We start from the raw sequence: 24,297 nt of genomic DNA on the forward strand, positions 1-24,297 counted from the left end.
CCATTCCAGAACATTTTACTTCACCCTTTGCTGATTTCGAACTGTGGGGTCATTGTCTTGTTGGAATATCCAACCCCTGCGTATCTTCAACTTTGTGACTGATGCTTGAACATTATCCTGAAGAATTTGTTGATATTGGGTTGAATTCATCCGACCATCGACTTTAACAAGGGCACCAGTCCCTGAACTAGCCACACAGCCCCACAGCATGATGGAGCCTCCACCAAATTTGACAGTAGGTAGCAAGTGTTTTTCTTGGAATGCGATGTTCTTCTTCCACCATGCAAAGCGCTTTTTGTTATGACCAAATAACTAAATTTTTGTCTCATCAGTCCAAAGCATTTTGTTCCAAAATGAATCTGGCTTGTCTAAATGAGCATTTGCATACAAGCGACTCTGTTTGTGGTGTGAGTTTAGAAAGGGCTTCTTTCTCATCACCCTGCCATGCAGATATTCATTGTGCAAATTACACTGAATTGTAGAACGATGTACAGATACACCATTTGCAACAAGATGTTCTTGCAGGTCTTTGGAGGTGATCTGTGGGTTGTCTGTAACCATTCTCACAATCCTGCGAATATATGCCGCTCCTGTATTTTTTCTGGCCTGCCAGACCTGGGTTTAAAAGCAACTGTGCCTATAGCCTTCCATTTCCTGATTTCATTCCTTACAGTTGAAACTAATAGTTTAAACCTCTGAGATAGCTTTTTGTAGCCTTCCCCTAAACCAAGATATTGAACAATCTTTGTTTTCAGATCTTTTGAGAGTTGCTTTGAGGATCCCATACTGTCACTCTTCAGAGGAGAGTCAAGCGGAAGCACAACTTACAACTGACCACCTTAAATATCTTTTCTCATGATTGGACACACCTGTCTATGAAGTTCAAGGCTTAACGAGCTAATAGTTAATCTTGGTGTTGCAAGTAATCAGTATTGCACAGTTACATGCATTCAAATCAGCAAAATTACAAGGGTACCCAAATTTTTGCACAGCCAGTTTTTCACATTTGATTTAATTTCATATAACTAAATACTGCTTCACTAAAAATCTTTGTTCAGAAAACACTCCAATACTCAGATGTTCCTAGGAAATGAAATACATACGACTGTTATCTTTTTTTGTTGACAGTAGAGTAAATTATTATGCAGGCTGAGAGGGGTTCTCAAACTTTTTCATATGACTGTAACTAGTCCAATGCAGGGCATACCTATATGTACATGCTATATTTTACCAGGCCAATTAAGACTTAGAAATTAACATGTGATCTTGGGGGAGGGGAAGGAAAATGGGTAACACTAAAAAAATCCATTTTGGTAAGGGTTTTAGAATTTGGAAATTGTACTTTGCATAATAGCTTTAAATAAAAATATTTTTTCAAAAAAAATGCAAAAACAAAATGTAAGAAAAGCACCTTAAATCACATTATTTATGCATTGTGCCAGTACCTTATTATATTCTATGTGGAGTTTTTCTTGCTCATTTTCCATCTTATCTTTCAGGTTCTTTTGCTCCGCAATACCTTCCTGGATTTGTATCATTCTCATATTCCTTTCTGAATGAAAGAAATGAAAGTTATATGCTGCATAAGCTCACTAAATATGAAAATATTACCAAATATATTTATCACATCTAAACTATGATACCATCAAATATTCTGTTACCACATTTACTACATTGCTGCAATAATTAAACAGACTGATTTCTTTTTCCTACCAAGATAATAGTTCACAAAATCTGCAGTTAAGGCTGGTTGTTTATGTTTTCTTCTGCCATCAACACTGGAGCTGGTATCTGAAGTATCAACTGGAAATATATCTGTACTGATTCCCATGAGTTCAGCTTTGCGCATAAGCTTACGAATTGCAGAGGCACTGCTGGTAAGTGGTCGTGGTAGTTTCTCTCTTGGCACCCAAGCTTGTGGTCTGGTGTTACGGGCCAGTTCTGTTTTAGTACGATACTGTTCAAGTCTGGCAGTAATTCGAGCCTAAAATGACATTTACATAAAAGAAATATAAAGAATTACAAAGAAGTTAGTTAATACACATTAAAAACAGCAACATCTTTAAAAAAATTCCACTAGTAATAAAATATCCATAAGAAAGATCCTAATGATACTGAATGGTGATTCTGATACTTATCACATCTTAAGTAGGTCAAGTTACAAATATTACTGTATACTGTATATCATCCATATAATATATAAGTAGAAACTCAAAAAGATGAAACCATTAGTTAGGGTGTTCATGGGCAAACATCGCACTACTGCAGTGTTCCCAGACTCCATGGTTTCTTGTTCTTTGCATTGTTCTTTCAGGTAGCTTAATACCCTCAAATTAATCGCTTACTGCGACTGCATAAATTGAAATTCTTTTGTGACTTTGGCATTTGCCCCTTTTAAAGGGTCCCCTGAAGTTGCTCATTTGTGTAATGGAATGTCAGCTCATTACTGTTGTGTGACTGATCCCCAGGCTAATGCAGCTTGTCAGCAATGTTACAAACAGTGCATTAATGGTTGTAGTGCCTGGTGTAAACTGAGTTAGAGCAGACGGTACAGAAAGAATTCAGACCCCCTTCAATTTTTCACTCTGTTATATTGCAGCCATTTGCTAAAATCATTTAAATTAATTTTTTTCCTCATTAATGTACACACAGCACCCCATATTGACAGACAAAAAAAGAATTTTTGAAATTGTTGCAGATTTATTAAAAAAGAAAAACTGAAATATCACATGGTCCTAAGTATTCAGACTCTTTGCTCAGTATTTAGTAGAATCACCCTTTTGAGCTAATACAGCCATGAGTCTTCTTGGGAAAGATGCAACAAGTTTTTCACACCTGGATTTGGGGATCCTCTGCCATTCCTCCTTGCAGATCCTCTCCAGTTCTGTCAGGTTGGATGGTAAACATTGGTGGATAGCCATTTTTAGGTCTCTCCAGAGATGCTCAATTGGGTTTAAGTCAGGACTAACAGTCACAGAGTTGTTGTGAATCCACTCCTTCATTATTTTAGCTGTGTGCTTGTTTTGTTGGAAGGTAAACCTTCGGCCCAGTCTGAGGTCCTTAGCACTCTGGAGAAGGTTTTTGTCCAAGATATCCCTGTAATTGGCCGCATTCATCTTTCCCTCGATTGCAACCAGTCGTCCTGTCCCTGCAGCTGAAAAACACCCCCACAGCATGATGCCGCCACAGCCATGCTTCACTGTGGGGACTGTATTGGACAAGTGATGAGCAGTGCCTGGTTGTCTCCACACACTGAGGAGAGGCAAGACACATGACAGCCCGCGTGGAGTTTGCTAAAAGACACCTGAAGGACTCTGAGATGGTGAGAAATAAGATTCTCTGGTCTGATGAGACCAAGATAGAACTTTTTGGCCTTAATTCTAAGCGGTATGTGTGGAGATGTGTGGAGTATGCTGAATGGCCCAGCCAGAGCTCTGACTTAAACCCAATTGAGCATCTCTGGAGAGACCTAAAAATGGCTATCCACCAATGTTTACCATCCAACCTGACAGAACTGGAGAGGTTCTGCAAGGAGGAATGGAAGAGGATCCCCAAATTCAGGTGTGAAAAACTTGTTGCATCTTTCCCAAGAAGACTCATGGCTGTATTAGCTCAAAAGGGTGCTTCTACTAAATACTGAACAAAGGGTTTGAATACTTAGGACCATGTGATATTTCAGTTTTTCTTTTTTAATAAATCTGCAACAATTTCAAAAATTCTTTTTTTGTCTGTCAATATGGGGAGCTGTGTGTACATTAATGAGGAAAAAAATTAATTTAAATGATTTTAGCAAATGGCTGCAATATAACAAAGAGTGAAAAATTGAAGGGGGTCTGAATACTTTCCGTACCCACTGTGTGTGTGTGTGTATATATATATATATATATATATATATATATATATATATATATATATATATATATATATATATACATGCATATATATATATATATATATATATATATATATATATATGCATATATATATATATATATATATATATATATATATATATATATATATATATATATATACACACACACACACACACACATACAGAATTATTTCTGTAAATTGTTGTTTTTGTTACTGTATGTTGTATTTATAAAACACAAACTTAAAACTTAAAGGTGTTTATTACACCAGTGATGCAGTAGACATTTCTTGTTTCTTCTATGCAATGACATTTTTACAAAATTATCTTTTTTTTTCTATTAACCTCCACCTATTTTGTTTACTTTTCAGATACAGCACAGCAGTTGTTTTAACTCCTACATATACAAAATGCTAACACTGTAAATCAAAAAATATAGACTGAATATAAAACTTGTGCATTTTGCTCACAAAACAAAGGCCAAATATATTTATTATACCTGTGCCTCAGAAGAAAGTTGCTTTTCTCTTTCTTGCAATGTCATTTTACAATATGACTGCAAGGCAAGGTAATTTTTTCGCTTCCACTTTCGATCAAACCTGTCTGCATGCTGTTTGCAATATGCAAAGAATGGATCGGCAATGTCCTGTTTAGAAACAAAACAAACATTTTTTAACTTTGAAAAGGTGGATTAAAAAGATTTTTATTGAGCATAGAGTAATATTTGTTTTAATAAATTAGATTTTATCTAAGCAAATGAGAAACTGAATAAACAATAAAGTGAAAGTGTGCACACCCATTAGATTAGATAAGATTAGGTTATACTTTATTTAAAGATATCAAATCATTTTTATGTTAATAAACAGCAACCATTCATCCAACAACATATCTTCTTAACCTGTTTATACAGGGCAGATTGGCTAGGGGCAATCTTTGGGAACAAGGCAGGAACAACACCTGTAATGGGTGCCAGTCCATTGCAGAGTGAGCACATACAACACACATTGGCCAGTTAATAATATCCATTGGTGTATCATTTTTGAAAGTATGCACCCACAAAATCTTACTAATCGTTATTCCATAAAATGGGAATTCTCGAACATGTTCATGTCATTAATTTGGGCATTAAAAAACAAGGCATAAAAAATGTCAATAATTCTAAAGACAGACACCGCTCTAAAGCAAAATAAATTTAATGTAACATGTTGAAAAAATTACTCCACAAAAGAAGAGCAGGAGAATCAGTAAATAAAAAAAATGATTGAACATTCCACCAAATTTGGAGGATATTATCAACTTGAATAAAGTGAACTTTATTCTGGAAAGAAATCCTAAGCAGTACAATATCAACAACCAGGATGCAGGAGTACCATTACATTCTCTCCTAAATTTTGTAATTCAAAATTTAGATCTGGCAAAAAGAAGGTGTAGTGTGTAGTCAGAAGGACCCTTAAAGCAACCATCACAGATTCAATAAACAATTACAAGGTTAGAAAACAATTTGAGCAATAATTTAAATCTTGACATGTTTGACAAGGTACATAAACTATCATAGACTATAACAGCACATTATCTGTGTAAAAGCCACTGATGCTACCATATCAGCTTTACATGTTCTATGCAACTATGTCAGATGACAAGGTTCTCCTCCACAGAAAATGGCAGAAGAGCTGTGTTGGTAGTGAACACTCATAAAACTACAGAAAATGCATTGTGGAGATACCAGGAAGGTTAAATGAATAACATTTCAAGAGGGAATTAATGACAAATATGCCAGAAGAAAGCTTTTTCTACAGTTCCTAACGTTACACACTCCATTACAACCTATTGTCTTTCAGCAAGGGATATCCAACCATTCAATTCTGTTCTACCAGAATTACAAACTCCCAAGTCTTTAATATGGTCTTACATCAGTCTTATGTATTTAACACACTCTGGCCCAGTTTCCCATTAAGGGCTTAAAATAAACCAGGACTAGGCTAATTCTACTTAAATTAATCCACACTAAACAACTGACTTTCTGAGATGTTGCTTAAGTTTGGATTAACTAGTTCTAGACTACAGAGTCTCAGATTAAGGTAATCAAGGACAAGTGAGATCATCTTTTGGAAACCCGATTAGATTAATGGCATGCACATGTGGCTAAGGAGAGGTTGCTATAAAAACCTGGTATGGAATACTTGTAATTCATTAGTCTTAAGGAGTGTGTGGAACAGGAGTCATTACACTTAACCAAAAAATGGATAAAGACAAAAGAAAACGCTCAAAAAACTTCAGTGAATTTGAGAAGACCCTTTTTAAACAAATTGTATCAAACTATCCTGTAATTGAAAACAAACAGCATGATTCAGGTACAGAAAACAAAAAGAAGAAAGCATGGATTTCCATATTGAATGAATTCAACTCAAATGAAAAAGTAACCAAACTGACACTCCAACAAGTTCAGGTATGATTTATTGTTGCCCTATTCTTACAAATCAGTAAATTATAAATGTTTTCATCAATGAAATGTAAAAAGAAAACAATATTATGTAGAACTCCAACTTCAGAGTGTATATTATCTTGTAAAGGTCCTGTGGAAAACATAAAAATAAACCTGAAAAAACAACTGCTGCTACGCGTCAAGAGCGTTTCAAGACAGGTGGGGGACTTCCAGTTCCACCAGACACAGAGGAGTTGGGGACTTGTTGGCTGGGATTATTGAAAGTCAGCAACCCCTGGAAGGTATTCCAGATGATGACCATTTGGACAGTTCAGGTGAGGAATCTTTCAAAGACTCATTTGATAGGACATGTCTCATTTACAGTAACATGTGTTATCCCATCCAACATACAGTAATTAAATGCAAGTCATGTCTTGTAACAAAAATGACGTAATGACCTTTATTGTTGAAGTCAAATGTAATACTAGATTTTTCTTCCATACAAAGATGACCTGATCTTCACCCAGGACTTGGGGCGCAGGGAACAGTCAAGAGGCTCAAATGAATCCATCAGCAGCCAGCACCAACATGCAGCAGCATCCAGTCTCCTGCGGTAGCATTAGTCAGCATCCAGCAGTCTCTAATCCAGGCAGCAGGTCAAGAGGGAAAAGGATGACCATTCATGAGAAACTTGCCATAGAGTTCCATGAATGTAAATTAAAATATTTAAAAGAAGAACATGAAGTCAAAATGAAAATTCTTCATCTTGAGTTGTCTATGAAAGAGAGAGAGATGAAGCAGCAGCAGTGTCAATTGTCTTTGGAACCAAACCTCAGTTAAATAAAAAAAATTTCCTGAAATTTTTTACCTGTCTATGCCAATCATTTATGTATCATTCAAGGCACATTTATGAGAAGTGCTGCAAAGCAAAAGCATCTCTGGAAGCAAGTCCATTTCTGTCATTGGCTAGCTCAGGGATGGGGACATGTTGGTCATCATCATCTTCAATATCAGGGTCTCGGCAGCCGCACCGTTTAAGAAAATTATGAAGCACTGCTGTTGCAATAATAACAATGCAGCACCTCCTAGGTTCAAACCGCAGTGTATTTCGGAGACACTGGAAACGATTCTTCCATACACCAAACATGCGCTCTATTAGCCCTCTGGTGAGAATGTGAGCTTGGTTATAGCGCTGTTGCTCTGGTCTGACTGGATGGGGATAAGGGGTGAACAAGAAGTTTGTCTCGCATACCCACTGTCACCAAGTAGAATTCCAGAGTGTTGTCTTGCTTCAAACTGAGTATATAAAGAGGAGTTGTGGAAAATCCTTGAGTCATGAGTTGAACCTTTCCAGCGTGCAACAATATTGGAGAACTGCATAGTGGGAGTGCACACTCCTTGTACATTTATTGAAAACCAGTTTTACGATTTCTGAATTCCTCAGCATCTGCTGTAGAGGGACACTTGATGGGAATGTGGCAGCCATCGATACAACCAATGACTCCAGGGAAGTTCCCATATTCATAGAAATCTACCTTGCAGGTGGCCTGTTCAGCAGCATTTGGGAACTTGATGAAATCCTTTTTCAGTTCACATATAGCACTGCAGACTTTGTGTACTATTTTGCACACTGTTGATTCACCTACACCACACAAGTCCCCAGTTTCCCGATGGTAGGTTCCACATGCCAAAAACCTTAAGGTAATTAATATTTGTAAGGAAGGAGAAATAGGGGTGCCTCTGACTAAGTCACCTGTAAGCTTGGGCTGCAGCAAACCAATTATTTCTGTTGCATTTTCCTTTGACATACGGAAACGGTCAAGAAAATGTAAATCATCAAAATCATTTAGTGGGTTGCTCCTGTCTTTTAGCAACCTTCTTTCTGGTCTTGGTGGTGGTCTCTTACTGTCATTGAAATAGTCAAGGTAATCCATTTTTTGCTACTGTGGACGTGAGCCTTGAGGCAAGCAGTTTTTAATCTGAGGTTAAACCTGCTTCTGACCAGATTTAATTTAAGACTTAATTTAGATCTGGATTAGGTCTAATTCTACTTCTAGAAATCCAATTGTTTAAGTCAAGACTAGTGCAAGTCTGAGACTATTGTAATCCATGTGTGAGAAAGCTACTTCAATAAATCCAGGTTTAAAATGACATTTAGTCTACGACTAGGCTTAATCCCCGTACGGGAAACCGGCCCTCTATGTTTACATATACTACCAATCAGTTTTTAATGAGGTCAGTTACTTGAATTTTTAATGGTATATATTGCCACTGAAAATGCTTACATTGTTTCTTTTGTTCAGTAAGCAGAGTCTACCACATTTTTTTTCTGTACCATTAAATCAAATCAAAATCTTTATTGTCATTGTAGCAATGAGACATTGTACAACGAAATTTTAGGTGCAATTTTCCAGTGCAAAAATAAATAAATAAAAAACACAAATTACTCAAGTTAAGACTAAAATAAAAAGGGAATAAAATAAGTACCAAAATAGTCCATAACAGCAGAACAATGTTTTCCACTTATACATACATTATATTGCACTTGTCCCTTATTCAATGTTAACTGTATTGTAAACATGAGAGTGTATTGTATTCTAAACATGAACGTGCGCTAGGTCAGATTGACCACTTAGCAGCATTCAGCATGGTGATGGCTGAAGGACAGAAACTGTTTCTCAGTCTATTTGTCTTAGTCTTTATGGATCTGAAACGTCCGCCTGAAGGCAGGCGGTCAAACAATGCATAGTCTGGGTATGATGGGTCCTGAAGAATTTTCTTGACGTTCCTGAGGCAACAGGAACTATGTAGTTCTTCTAGTGATGGGAGAGGACAGTCGACATCCGCTGGGCGACCTTAATGACCCTGTGGAGCTCTTTCTTCTGTGCAGCTGGAAAACCAAGCACAGACAGAGACAGTAGGCCAGGATGCTCTCTACTGTGCAGTGGTAAAAGGACACCAGCAGTTTCTCAGGGATGTTGTTCTTTCTGAGCATCCTCAGGAAATAGAGCCTCTTTTGGGCCTTCATCACTACCTCAGCAGTGTGTGTTCCCCAGGTCAAGTCCTCCCTAATGATGACTCCCAAGAAGCGGAAGTCTGAGACCCTCTCCACACAGTCCCGTTGATGATGAGTGGCTAGATACTGTCTGCCTTCTTCACGAAGTCCACGATGAGCTCCTTTGTCTTAGCTATATTTAGGAGCAAGTTGTTATTCCTACACCACATTGCCAGCCACTCCACCTCATCCCAGTAGACGGACTCATCGAACCCCCACCCCCCACCCCGAGAGATGAGCCGTACTACCGTGGTAATGTCAGCAAACTTAACAATGGTGTTCCTGTAGTGGGCGAAATGCAATAATGCGTGTATAGGGTATAGAGCAGGGGCTCAGCACACAGCCCTGTGGGGAGCCAGTGCTGAGGCTGATGGGTGTGGAGAAGTAGGGGCCCACTCTAACCCTCTGAGTGCAGTATATTTAACACAACTTGTATAGTAAACTTTAGCCAGTAAAATTCTCAGATTTCATGTAAGTATTCAGAAATTACTTTGCTGCTTTTTGTGTGTTTTAGTGCACTTTGTTATTACTTAATTTGTCAACTTTTTGTTTGATCTAGAAGATGCAAGAATATATTATACCATGCTTGATGTTTGGAATGTACACATTGAAATTTCAGAAACTAACACTGCATCATAGAAAACTGACATTATGAAAGCCCTGATGGATTTCAAATCCCAGTTCCTCAATAGCCCAAAATACAAACCATTTACAGCTGTAGGGTTATGTATCATAAGCAGTTGAGGTTGTTGCTTAAACTACTTTTAATTATTTGCAAGAAAATACTCTATCGCCACTTTTAAACAAACCTTTTGGCAGCGACACTATGCAGTGCACTTCAAATTATTTATACAAATATAAATAATTATATATACTGATATATAAGTTTTATTTTTGTTCTACATGAAAATGCATGCCATTGCATGATATCACTGGTGCTCTTAAATGACTGGTACCCCAACTAGGTTTGGTTTCTGCCTTAAAATAAGTACTGCTGGAACAAGCTGTAGGGACCTCATTTATAAATTTTGCATACACACAAAAGAAGCTTAAAATGTGTATATGCAACTTCCCACAAATATAAGGTTTTACAAAATAAAACCTGATTGGAGAACATGCATATATTTACCATGCAACTCTGAACCATGCAAAGGCAACATTATGGAGAAACTGAAAAATGATATCCTTGATCAAGAAGGAAATACAGCCAAATCAGCTAAATGACAACTTGTATTCATAATAATTAATTGAAGTGACAAAAACATTAAAGCTCAAATGTGATAAATATGATGCACAGACTGTATTTTGGTTCCCTTTAAATTAGTCCAATTCTGTATATTTCCACTGAAGAACTTTTTTTTTCCCACCAGTTTACATAAGCTACCTGTTGCCATTTCTTAGGGTACTATCCAACATGTCAGAAATATCTCAACCGAACTTTGCACCGTCATGCCTGCTGTGCTCGAAGCCATTAACCGACCATTGAGGCAAAATATACCGTTTCATTATTTTCTGAGTGCACATACATAAAACATAAGAGGTTTTTGCCAACATTAAAAAGTCAAACTTCAGCAGTGTCTGGTACTCCTAATGTAATCGGAACACATTACTGTACTCATATTGCAATAAGAGAACCTAGGAGGAATGAAGCTGCTTTTGTTAACTGTGAGCAGTTACATTACATAAACGCATAAGTCATCTATGGCCAAGATGTGGGTATGAAACAGAACGCCTCTGTAGCCTGGGTCAGCCTATGATTTATTTTGAGGCAAAGTCTTAGACAGCTGTGATGGTGTTGTAATGCGTGGTGGCTGACTTTTTGGTAAGGTAACTGGGTGAGCCTCAGTTTTCATATGGCCTATACTAGTCATTCATATAACAACAATATGCACATATTTTAATGGTCGAATCCATGCAATGTTTTATAAATTTGGCCCCACACACTTTCCAACCCTTAACCACAAGTTCGAGAATCTAAAGTAATAACACTGTTGTTTTCAGATTGCTCCGTGTATTTATAGTTATTGAGACCAGCAAGCATTAAAGTTTTTACGCAACAGCTATATTTTCCTCCATGATGTCAGCCGTTATACTATTCAAATCATTTGTTGCAGATTATTTAACTGCTTTCTGATGGAGTCAATGATGTTTGAATATTTCAAGTAAAATAACATTTTCTATGATAAAATGTTGACATTTTTGTAATTTTCATTGTTGCATCAGTAAAATAAGTAGGGCCTTGGTCCTTTGTGCTATAGTATCTTGCTGATGAGAGTGTTTCGAGGTCTTTGAGCCTTGCTTGCAAATGGGGCCATTGTTGTTGTAGCAAATCAAAATGAACTGTTAGATATGAACAAAACAGCTTTGTTTATGAATAATACATAGAGGGAAATTTCAGATGAAAAGTAAATAGAGAGAATGAAATGTTAAACAGGTTTAATATTTTTAAATACACAGACATTTTTTCACACAAATACATAAGAAACACCAATTCACTTAAGTTTAATCAGGCTTAAGTATAGTAAGTTTTAGTACAGATGTTTTAATATACGGTGGGCAGAGTTGTAGCACAGAGCTGTAATTCATGCCTTACAAGGCAAGGGTCTGCATGCAGTTTGCATTTTCTCCTCTTGTATATACACAAATACAAATTGATTGGTTTTAAGTTAGTGTTGGCGAAGTTTACGACTCAAAACATTGTCATCAGTTCCTTTATTACTATATCCTCGGCAAGAAAAAAACTCATCAAACATTAAAATAATTGGTTTTGATGCTTCAGTCTGCTCTTTTTGCACAGTGTCTTTTCTATCATGCATGCAAATGACAAGCCACAGAAAAGTGTGACATGCAGATGGCTTGGGTCTTTCAAAAATATAAGGCTTTTATTAAATAAACAATACAGTGTAATCAGTTCAGTACAGGTTTATTGTAAATTTTACAAAGTACTAAAATCAAATTGTTCAACTTGCTCTGTAAGCTGTATAAAATAAAACAAGCCAAAAGTAATGGGCAAAGAATAGGCACCATTTAGCAAAATATAATCATGTGATTTGAACATGAATCTGTCTGTTATTACAAGCCACAGCAGAACATAACTGCTGAAGAAACAGAATTACAGAATCAAAAGTAGGGCAATAAAATGTACATAGCTTGGTGAAGTCTGAGGTTGTCATAACTCCACTCATGATGCCCACAGCAAGCAGAAAAATGCATCCTATCCTTGAGAAAATAGTACCAAGAATCTGTGAAAAAAATGTATTATTTCCAGTTCACTTTTGAGTCACAGGCATGTCTCAGAAATGCAAAAGGATCATTTTCTTAGACAGAAACTTTTTCTTCTTCACTACCTATAAGCTCCACTATAAAACATGACAAACAGGCTTTTTAAAATTTGTAAAATATGTTTCACTTTAGAATGACATTTCATTGTGACTAATATATTTCTTTACAACAATAGTATAATTTTGACTTTAAAAAGTATTACTGCCTCTTCTTGGATATAATTGTGTGTGCGATCTGTTCTTGTCAGTTTAATATCTGATATTGCCCCTTCCAGGGATGTTCTCCTGTATATTAGAAAAGACTAGTGGGTTTGAGCCACTCGGCCAAACCATCTTCTTGGTATTGTAGTGCTTCCAGGAGTAGTTTAGAAAGAAAAAAACAAATGCCACACTAGCCAAAGAGTGAAAGGAAGAAATAGAAGAAATGGATTGGGAGATTGCAATGGTATCTGAAAGGTTGTCTGTTACTGCCAAGAAAGATCCTACTCCATTGGGCCCTTCAGCAAGGTCCTTAACCTGAAAATTGATACTGAGGGGCTGTATAATGGCTGACCCTGTGCTCTCACCCCAAAGGTCATGCAAAAGACACATTACCTCTGGGATTCATAAAGTATATCAAAATTAAAAATAAAAAAAATCTTAACTTTTAGAGGTCTGGGGCCTCATTCATAATGCTGTGCGTGAATTCCCATTAAAATATGGTGTATGGACAAAAGTGGAAATCTAGATCTTGATGCATAAATATATGCGTATGCCAACTTCCACATTCTTCCGCTCTACAGTATGAATCCTAGTCAGCATGAAAAGTAACGCTGGCACGTGCAGCTGCCTCCCCAATTACAATGGAAGTTGACTAAGTAAAAGAGTGGCGGAGAGACTTGAACATTCAAGTTCAGAAAGTTGCACAGTGCCCGAAATAAAAAAAGAAGTGGTCAGATATAAAAGTTGCCATGAAAAAGTGAGTCGTAGCCCAATGTTTGAGAGTCAAATATGGAAGCATATTAGGGTACAGAGAAAAGAAAAACAAAATAGGGACACAGTAAAAACAAATGTGAACTTTAATCGTGTAGTTTATTTTGTCATTAAAGTAGAACATCATAAAGTTCATCTTAGAATCATTTAATTTGCTAGTTTCATCCCATCATAACTACTGTAAAGTAGCACGTTAAATGTTTCGTATTCTGGGTGTTCTTCTATGCGTGTTCTTCTATGTACTCTTTGTGTGTGAATCACTACGTTCTTCTTAAACAGGGTTTCTCTTCTACCAACAGGGCACAGAGTACACTACATTGATAATATTACAGCACTCTGAACAATTGAAATACTATGATGTACTTGATATCATTTTCATACTGATAGGAATTAAAGTATTTATTGAATATGGGGAGCTGGCACCCTGTCCAGAGATTTGTCCTGTCTCCCGCAAGATGCTTACTGCACTGTGCGCGACGTTAGATGAAATAATTTATTGCAGCAGTACTGTCTCTTTCAAAAGTACTAACCCCCAATTCCTGCCCTTCCTTTTCTTTCTCCAAGTAACCAATCTTCACACAATGAGCTCTGTAATAGATGTCAAGGCATCTGTAAGCTCAGAACAGAGATTCTTCAAAACGTTTATGGAACATTAAAATATCTTCGTAATACATGTTTATTTATTCCATCCATCCAGGGTTGCGCCAATCCCAGCAAGCATACAGTACGAGGCAGGAACAGTCCCTGAACGGGAAGCCAACTCGTCGCTACTGCTGCACCACCATGTCCTCACATGTTTAATTATTAACAATATACATTATTTAAATGAAGTTAAAATTGTATCTGTATAATGTAATAAACATACTTTACTGCATTTCATCTTAAAAAATGATATCAAGAGCTCCAAGAAGATAGCGCTTGGAAATCTAAATCGACTCAGAAGCCAGTCATCATCATATGTAAATATGTGCTTTATAAAGTGGCTCAGGTTGTGCAATATTATAACTGTAGTGCAAGTTTACAGTGAGGAGATTGTACTTATAAGTACAAACAGTTCTACCAGGAGCACTTGATGGACTGATTGAGTGCCTTTAGAGCTCTTGGGATGAAACTGTTTCTGAACTGCGAGGTCCCTATAGGAAAGGCTCTGAAGCATTTGCTGTACTGTATGGAGAATTTCAAATAGACTGTGTGCATGGCTGAGGCAATGTGTGCTAGATGCTGTATCCCGATAATCCTCTTTCCAATCAGTTGCTGTAGAGCTGTGATTCCACACTCAGATACAATAGGTTAAAATACTCTGAGTGGTGCACTGAGAGTAACAATGCTAAAGCAGCGATGGTATTTGGAATAGTTTGGCCATTCCATGCACCATTATATGGTTACAGGTTGATTACAATCAAATGCTTTAAACTAATAAACGATATGTGGTTAATTTCAGTGCATTTGATAAAGCTGCGTCAGGGATGAGGATCTAAAAAAGAAAGAGAAACCACAGAGGAACAGTAGCTCTGCTTTGACGCTGGGTGCTGCCAGTTTGCAAAACCGAGTGGAGAACTTGCGTACACAAGGGATTGAGCTGGCGTGAAAATGTGTGTGGCTTTACGGCAAGTTTAGTTTTTATACATCGCGATTTGAGCGTGGAAACAGGCATATGCAACATTTTTGTGCATATGTACTGTTTATACATGAGGCCCCTGGTGCTTGCACTATAATCATGGTAAAAAGACCATTGGAGTAGGTTTTTACCATTAAACTTTGTGTATACTGCTTAGGATATAATTCAAAAATTAATTAAACTATTTTTGTAAGCAGTAAATAATTTATCTTGCATTATTATTTCATTATTGAATGAAAACTTCACCATGTAAGTTTTTTTTAAATACTTACTTCTTCAGCTGCTGCTTCTGAAAGAAGTCCTTCTTTTTGAGCACATGTTACATGGAAATAAGATCTGCACATGCCAGCATCACAGCTTATACAAACACCAGTTCGTGCAAAGCGTGGGTCTTCACAAAAGCTGCATTCCTAAATTTAACATAAAAGTCAATCAGTTATTAAAGTTAGAATTTTTGAATATTAAAGTAAAAATGTACACTACAAATTAATATAATATTTCCTTCTGGTCATAATCATAAAATACTTTAGTGGAAAAAGTATGCATTTATCCATTAATTTCAAATATATTCCAATACATGGTTGCAAGGTGAAATGGCCTGTTTCAACAAAATCTAATACAAACCGGATTCCAAAAAAGTTGGGACACTAAACAAATTGTGAATAAAAACTGAATGCAATGATGTGGAGATGGCAAATGTCAATATTTTATTTGTAATAGAACGTAGATGACAGATCAAATGTTTAATCCGAGTAAATGTATCATTTTAAAGGAAAAATATGTTGATTCAAAATTTCACGGTGTCAACAAATCCCAAAAAAGTTGGGACAAGTAGCAATAAGAGACTGGAAAAAGTAAATTTGAGCATAACAAACAGCTAGAAGACCAATAAACACTAATTAGGTCAATTGGCAACATGATTGGGTATAAAAAGAGCTTCTCAGAGTGACAGTGTCTCTCAGAAGCCAAGATGGGTAGAGGATCACCAATTCCCACAATGTTGCAGAAAGATAGTGGAGCAATATCAGAAAGGTGTTACCCAGCGAAAAATTGCAAAGACTTTGCATCTATCATCATCAACTGTGCATAACATCATCCGAAGATTCAGAGAATCTGGAACAATCTCTGTGCGTAAGGGTCAAGGCCGTAAAACCATACTGGATGCCCGTGATCTCCGGGCCCTTAAACGACACTGCACCACAAACAGGAATGCTACTGTAAAGGAAATCACAGAATGGGCTCAGGAATACTTCCAGAAACCATTGTCAGTGAACACAATCCACCGTGCCATCCGCGTTGCCAGCTGAAACTCTACAGTGCAAAGAAGAAGCCATTTCTAAGCAAGATCCACAAGCTCAAGCGTTGTCACTGGGCCAGGGATCATTTAAAATGGAGTGTGGCAAAATGGAAGACTGTTCTGTGGTCAGACGAGTCACGATTCAAGTTCTTTTTGGAAATCTGGGACGCCATGTCATCCGGACCAAAGAGGACAAGGACAACCCAAGTTGTTATCAACGCTCAGTTCAGAAGCCTGCATCTCTGATGGTATGGGGTTGCATGAGTGCGTGTGGCATGGGCAGCTTGCATGTCTGGAAAGGCACCATCAATGCAGAAAAATATATTCAGGTTCTAGAACAACATATGCTCCCATCCAGACGTCATCTCTTTCAGGGAAGACCCTGCATTTTTCAACAAGATAATGCCAGACCACATTCTGCATCAATCACAACATCATGGCTGCGTAGGAGAAGGATCCGGGTACTGAAATGGCCAGTCTGCAGTCCAGATCTTTCACCTATAGAGAACATTTGGCGCATCATAAAGAGGAAGGTGCGACAAAGAAGGCCCAAGACGATTGAACAGTTAGAGGCCTGTATTAGACAAGAATGGGAGAGCATTCCTATTTCTAAACTTGAGAAACTGGTCTCCTCGGTCCCCAGACGTCTGTTGAGTGTTGTAAGAAGAAGGGGAGATGCCACACAGTGGTAAAAATGGCCTTGTCCCAACTTTTTGGGATTTGTTGACACCATGAAATTCTGAATCAACATATTTTTCCCTTAAAATGATACATTTTCTCAGTTTAAACTTTTGTTCCGTGATTTATGTTCTATTCTGAATAAAATATTAGAAGTTGGCACCTCCACATCATTGCATTCAGTTTTTATTCACGATTTGTACAGTGTCCCAACTTTTTTGGAATCCGGTTTGTATAAGAAACCAGTCCGGAAAATGGAACTAATCCCCCACAATGCATATTCACACCTACAATGGGTCAGCTTAGTGACAGCAAAAAAAAAGTGAACTTGCATATCTTTGGGATGTAAAAGGCAATGCAAAAAACCCACATGAACACAGACAGAATATTACGCTCCAAACAGACAGAGCCCAAGAGGTGTAAGGAATCAACATTATCCACTAACCTCAACAAAAACTATATACAGTACATATATTTCAAATGTATTTCTGTAGGATCAGGATCTGTGATATTTAAAAGATAACAAACTAGCACCCTTTAAAGAAAATCTAAATATTTCAACTAAAAGAAAGTTTAAGTCAATGTATTATATAAAGTATTTTTAATCAAACAGGTTAAGTATCTAAAATGAATATCAAAAATTATTAGAATAAATGAGAGGTGATTCTGGAGGTACTATGTAAAATGAAAGTGAACACTGATTAGTTTTTTCACATTAAAATTAGGGTCTGCAAATACTTTTCTATTTTATGAAATGCTTCATTTTCACAGCCCATTTCCACTATTGATGACATCTCAGGAATTTCTCTAGTCAACAGAATTAATGCATTTCCCTCATATCTTAAGCAGTAGAGTGTTGTACCATGTTAGCCATAGATTGATACAGGAGAAAGTAGGGTGAAATGACACCTTTTATTGGCTAACTAAATAGATTACAAATGCAAGCTTTCGAGGCAGCTAAGGTCCCTGCCAATAAAAGGTGTCATTTCACCTTACCTCCTCATATCTTAAAGAAGGTTAGAGAGCCTAAAAGGGATGTGAAAGGTCTATTAAAATAAAGAGATGTGAATTTCTTACACTAAAAGAAAATACTTTGCCAATAGTCAAGTGCTGAGTTTATTGAGGTACATGAATCACAAATTTACATTTATAAAATAAACCAGACAATTAATCAAAAACTAAAAAAGCAGAGCCAAATGCAAAGCAGCTATGCTGACATAACATTCTCAATTCAATTAAGAGTGTGGGGGATTGAAGCCTATCCTTGCAGGAATGGCCACTAGCAGAAAAACTGACATCTACATATGATGAGCGTGCAGTCTCCCCACAAGCAATAACCAGGACCTTTGACCCATGAGGTAGTATACAAAGACATATTAATGCATATCAGCTGTTCAAGAAAGATGCACCAAGTTAGGCTTCTATAGAATTTCCCCCATTCCCCAAGCTTCACAGCTACTGAAGCACACTTCTCCTTTTGCAGGAGAAAACAATAGCTGTGACCTGTTGGTGGCTTGAATGGGGATGAAGGTTTTTTGTTGCCATTACTCTCAGTTAGTAAGCATACTATGATGACACTTGGATCACTGTTTATCTTTCAGATTTTTTTATTTAAAAAAAATGCATGAGGTCTAAAAGATATTTGTTTCTCTTACCTTTGCACCATACTTGGAATAATTCATTTCAGTTAGAGTTACCGGCCGTAGCTTGTCAATGTCGCCAAATGCAACTCCTGGGACATATAGGGCACATACAACATGAACCCATCTAAAAAAGTAAAAGTAGAAAAGGGTAGAATTGTACATCAACAAATGTAAACCTCAGAGCAGGAAAACATGCAACAAAAGTGCTAAATTTGCTTAAAAAAAAAAAAAAAAAAATACAAAGTAAAAACTACAAAAGCAAACAGACAGTGGAAAAAGAATTAGCCTAGCTTAGAATTACCCTCTAATAACAGTAAAAAGAACATTCATAAATTAGCAGACTATGACTCCTCTTACATTTTAAATTAGCCATGTATTGCATTTTATGTTAAAGTGACTTTCTTCACTACAACGTTGCAAATGCTTTAATTATTCACACATTTGAGACTATGCCAATCAACCTCTCTGTTATTCCATTGCAATCTGGTGTGCTGACTTTAAAGGTTTTTTTCCCTTTTTTGCATGAGAGGTACTTTAAATATTTTATTTGGATTTCAATTTGTCAATTCAAACCATTCAAAATACTGTGGAGTCCATTTAAGCAACATTGTTTTAAATAGCACAGACCATGTACGGCCAACAGTTACATCATAGTGGAAATTCTGCTTCATAATTAGCACATTCATTTCATAACGTGTACAGATCAGAAAAATCTTGACATGCAAATCCAATGTTAATTTATTTGCATTTTCCAAAGACTTGGATTTCAGACTCCCATTCAGTGATCCATAACAGCCCCCTAACTTCGAATACAGTGTAAGATTGTCAAGTAGACTGACAACAATCATGCAGCAGAAGCAGCAAGACTTATTGACTGCATTAAGTTATGGAGCTGTATTTACTACGGGTACATTCTACTGGTTGTCATCAAGGTGTACATATAGATGCAGCAAACCAGAATGAGTAACGAATACTGCAATATCTTGGGGTACCCTACCTATACTGCACCATAGGCAACAGTACCAATTCATAAATTTTCAGTACAGTGACTGCACTAGATTGAAAATCCACCAGGGGAATCAGTGAAAGATTTAAATGGTGCTACCAGTGAAAATCTGTGAAATTAAGTACTGAAAGCTGTAAATGGCATTCTACCAATAAGGAACCCATTGAAACCCTGACAAGACTCAGTGACAATCTTTTCTTAAATTATAGAATTTAAGTTGGCACTTATTTAGAATTGTATTGTTTTTAAACAGTTATTACTCTGTAGCATGTGAACATGATATGTGCTTTTTAGGCTTACATCCTCACAGATAAATTTCAAAGCAAATTTCTTTTGAAGAATATGCAAAAAATAATATTAATACATTTTATTTAACTGGGCCTTTCAAGAGCACATTACAAGATAAAAGGGTATCAACACTGTAGATAAATATTCAATGACTATGTACAACTGAAAATAAATATTTGATGTAACGTATAATGTTTCATCCTTTTTCAGATTAGATTAGATAAAATGTGTTAATACCATAGAGAAATTCAGATGTCTACATCAGCAGAAACATAAAAAACAAGGACACAGACACACAGGAGAGATAATTCAATCAATCGATCAATAAGTTAATAAATAAAATAAACTTAACGAGTAAATAGAGTGGAAGTATTAAACTGTCTGATAACAGTGAACAGAAAACAGTGCTTCTTAGCATATTGTGGTAGAATGAACCTGTGGCCAAAAGTGCTTCAAGATGGCAACTCCTGTAGGGGATGGAGGGGAATGTTCATGAGGGCATCCTATTTTGTCATTGACCTCTTTTCCACAACAGCTTCCAGTGTGTCCAGGGTTCGTCCCATGATGGGGCAGGCTATACTAAACAGTATTCTATTTATACATACTGTACTATACAATAATAATATCATAACTAGTCATTAACTTTATAGTAATCTATACTAATAAAAGGCAAAGCCCTCACTCACTCATTCACGGGATACAAGTTTAATGAGAGGACGCAGGATATAAACGAGAGTTTGATCACTTTGTAACTAAGTTAAAATTGTAGGTGAAGGGCGTGCTTATGCAAATTCCGAGACTGGGTTTGTGGGGGATTGACAGTTAAGGCGGGTGGGGGAGTCACGTCATCATCTCCCCTCCCATTCATCTCATTTCGCTCTGAGCTGAGCTCGCTTAACGCCGTCTTCAAGCAACCGTCAGACTGCCACCAAATACTCACAGAAAAATCCACAAGTTAATACACACGCTTTCTCTAGAGTTTCTCCAGACTGAATCCTCCAGGCACTACTTACAAAAGGTTACATTGACAATCGTGTTACGTTATTTTTAAAATCTTTCCTTTTCTTAGCACAAGCACAGCTGAGAAGCTTCGATGCATGTGCGCCATAACGTTAAAAATAATGCATTTAATCACACTTTGCATTACAAGCAAAGGGAGCTTTTGTCAATGCATGATTTCCTGGTACACCGATTACATTGATCAGCACATCCCAAATCATTTTACCCTTGCACCACCTTAGTTTGAGAAGAAGTATGAAAAATATGAGGTTAACACAGAAAAACAGATCACCAATTCAAGCTTTATGAATAATCGATTCGCCATCAATAATTGTTTTGGTAAAGCCATCCTCCTTCCATTTTATAATTTTTCCGCCATTAGCCATGATTAAATGAGCGGTAAATAAAGTAAGAGCAAAGCGAGGGTGACTTATTTAGGCAGGCATATATATGACAGCAACACTCATGACAATGTCAATCATGTTACGTTATTATTAAAATGTTTCCTTTTCTTTTCATTACTTCTTTAACACACTACTTCTCCGCTAGGCGGGTATTTTGTATATATATATATAATATATGAATGACCTCCAAAGAGCGCTGAGACTTTTGATATCATGAACGTGTCTGCAAAACTGGGTCTCCTGCCCAGCAAAAGTCGAGCAGCCAGCGCGTGCATAGCTGTGCCGGCCTTTGAGGCGCTGACTGCGCTTCTGCCTTAAGTCAAAGTGAGCACTTTTAATTTTTTCATCCTCCCCGCGCTATAGCCCAGACAAGTGCAAACACGGACCCCTTTTCTACACCACGGCAAAATAATATTAAGGCGATTCACACTTTCTTTTGCACGTATACGATTATGAGGTCCTCAACTCGGATTATGAAGACACGCACAGGAGTGGAGGACTGACAGTGCCATCACAGCCGATTAATGGCGGGACGCCTCACCAGTCTACACAAGACCCACGGCGACTGTCCCCAAAAGGCGATCATAACGTCAGCGAACACATCTCTCTATACTATATAAAAGAAAAAGGCAACTTTCCTTTCTTTACACCTTTTTCCTTTTATCCCAAACCAAAGCCTTTCTCTCTTAACACTGCAGAGGACACAAAACTAATTTTCTTTAAATGCCGGTAAGGCACATTACCAGAGGCACAAATTTGAACGCTCACATAGAAAATGTAATTTCTATACCACAGCCGTCGTGTAGCGCCTTTCAAAAGGGATCTACTACCGAGAGATGATCCATATACATTTTAGCTGCTGTTAGTTACTTACCTGTTGTGTTACACAGTCTTTAAAATGTAGTTTACCCCAACCACTCCAGTAGTGCTCAATGTACCTGTACTTCTTAAAAGCGTTAATGTTTTACTGTTTAATAACTTATAGACTATATTTTATTATTTTTCCCTTGCACTCAGTGACCAAAGCTATACACACACATATAGACACATACAAACAAACATACACAAGTATAATATATATATATATATATATATATATATATATATATATATATATATATATATATATATATATATATACACACACACACACACATACATATACATATATAATCTGTGTGTGTGTGTGTATGTATGTGTGTGTGTATATATGATGTAGATATATATATATATATGTGTATATGTAGATATGAAGATATGTATGTGTATATATATATATATATATATATATATTTATGTGTGTGTGTAAATATATATATATATATATATATATATATATGTGTATATATATATATATATATATTGTCACAAGAACGAGACATTGACAGATAAAGAGTTGGGGCAGCCACCCGTATATTGTGGTATCCTGGCTGCAAAGTCGCTTTCTTTCAGCAAATACAGAGCACTGAAGTGCACACAACCGAGTCCAAAACAAGACTAAAGAAACAAAGGAAAAGGGGCAGGTTTTAAAGGGGAGACAGGAAGTGAGGTCGTATGGATCCGCACGTGGTCTTCCACCATTGGCTCAGAGTCGAGGTGACATCAGAGGGACTGGAGCTGGTGTGGCCGACTTCCATTGGCTCAGTCCCGGAAGTGATGTCAGGTGATCCAGGTGAAATCCCCCGGGGATGGTCTACAGGCAAGGGAGAAAAAGAGTCAGTGCACTCTGCCACACCCCGCATGCCTCCGAACTGCCTTCACTCAAGCCCTTTAGCTGCCTCCCATGCGCGACGGTGTGACAAGGCCCCCTTAGCCCAGACCCGACGGGTCGGGCGCAACCTAACCGAGAGGTCGCGGAACCCGAGAAAGAGCATCAGCGTTGGCGTGGAGAGCGCCCGACGATGAACGGCTTAAAACTTGTACGGCTGCAGGTCAAGAAACCACCGGGTGACCCGTGGATTCGACTCCTTGTGGAGGGCCATCCACAGGGGTGCATGGTCCGTGACAAGGGTGAATTCCCGGCCCAACAGGTAGTACCTCAGCTGAGTAATCGCCCATTTAATCGCCAGAGCACACCAACCCCTCCTCACCCTCCACCTGCATTCCTCCTTGCCTCCAAGCGGTTTTGCGCCCCCTGCCCGCTACTTCAATACTGGCCCGGATTGTACAGGGTGGGGCTAGGTCTTGGAACATACCCCGCTGAGTTTGACATGAGGACGGTTCTGCTCCCCTAGAGTGTGAGGCCGCCTCTGCGCTCCATAAGCTCTATGAGCTCAGCTATGTTCTTGAACCGCCGCCCAAACCGGCTGGGTGAAGCCACGGGGAAGCGCTTCCAGGAGCAGATAGCAAGCTACCTGCTCTATTATTTGGTAGGGCGTGTTTTCAAATGGCCGTAGCCAATGCCCTACCATTGCCCATAAGGACCAGGCTTGTTTGTTGGTTGGCCGTTCAGGGTCCAACCTCCATGCTTTTATTTTATTCACCTGCCAGTCTGGGGCACCCCTAGGTGGTAAATGGGGCTTTGGTTTCGTGAGGAAGGCAGGCACTCTCCCCAAGAGAGCATACTGAGTCCCTTTGCCTCCCTCCAGGGCAGCCCACTCTGTGAGCCCCACCCGCGACACTCCCTGGCCACTCCGGATGGGCTAGTTATGAGTGCCGGAGCGGAGCCCGCACCGGTCACGCCAACCACGGGCACCCTCCCGCCTGAATACTCGCCCCGCACGCCCCACCTGGGTATATTGCAGGTCCTGTCCCCTTCTC

The 24,297-nt window shown here is 38.0% G+C and overlaps 1 protein-coding gene and 1 pseudogene across 2 annotated transcripts in view; one reads left to right on the forward strand and one right to left on the reverse strand.

Moving 5' to 3' along the window:
- phf14 (PHD finger protein 14) overlaps positions 1–24,297 on the reverse strand; it is a 249,319-nt gene that overhangs the window by 174,840 nt on the left and 50,182 nt on the right. For both annotated transcript variants that reach the window (XM_039736617.1, XM_039736616.1), the window contains exons 6-10: positions 18,853–18,964; positions 15,495–15,632; positions 4,374–4,520; positions 1,714–1,984; positions 1,446–1,552 (exon numbers count right to left, since the gene is read on the reverse strand). In XM_039736617.1, coding sequence (XP_039592551.1) covers positions 1,446–1,552; positions 1,714–1,984; positions 4,374–4,520; positions 15,495–15,632; positions 18,853–18,964 — 775 coding nt within the window. The remainder of the gene's footprint in view (positions 1–1,445; positions 1,553–1,713; positions 1,985–4,373; positions 4,521–15,494; positions 15,633–18,852; positions 18,965–24,297) is intronic.
- LOC120516211 lies at positions 12,826–13,006 on the forward strand (annotated as a pseudogene).

Source organism: Polypterus senegalus, chromosome 15 (assembly GCF_016835505.1).
Source record: "Polypterus senegalus isolate Bchr_013 chromosome 15, ASM1683550v1, whole genome shotgun sequence".
Classification (NCBI taxonomy): domain Eukaryota; kingdom Metazoa; phylum Chordata; class Cladistia; order Polypteriformes; family Polypteridae; genus Polypterus; species Polypterus senegalus.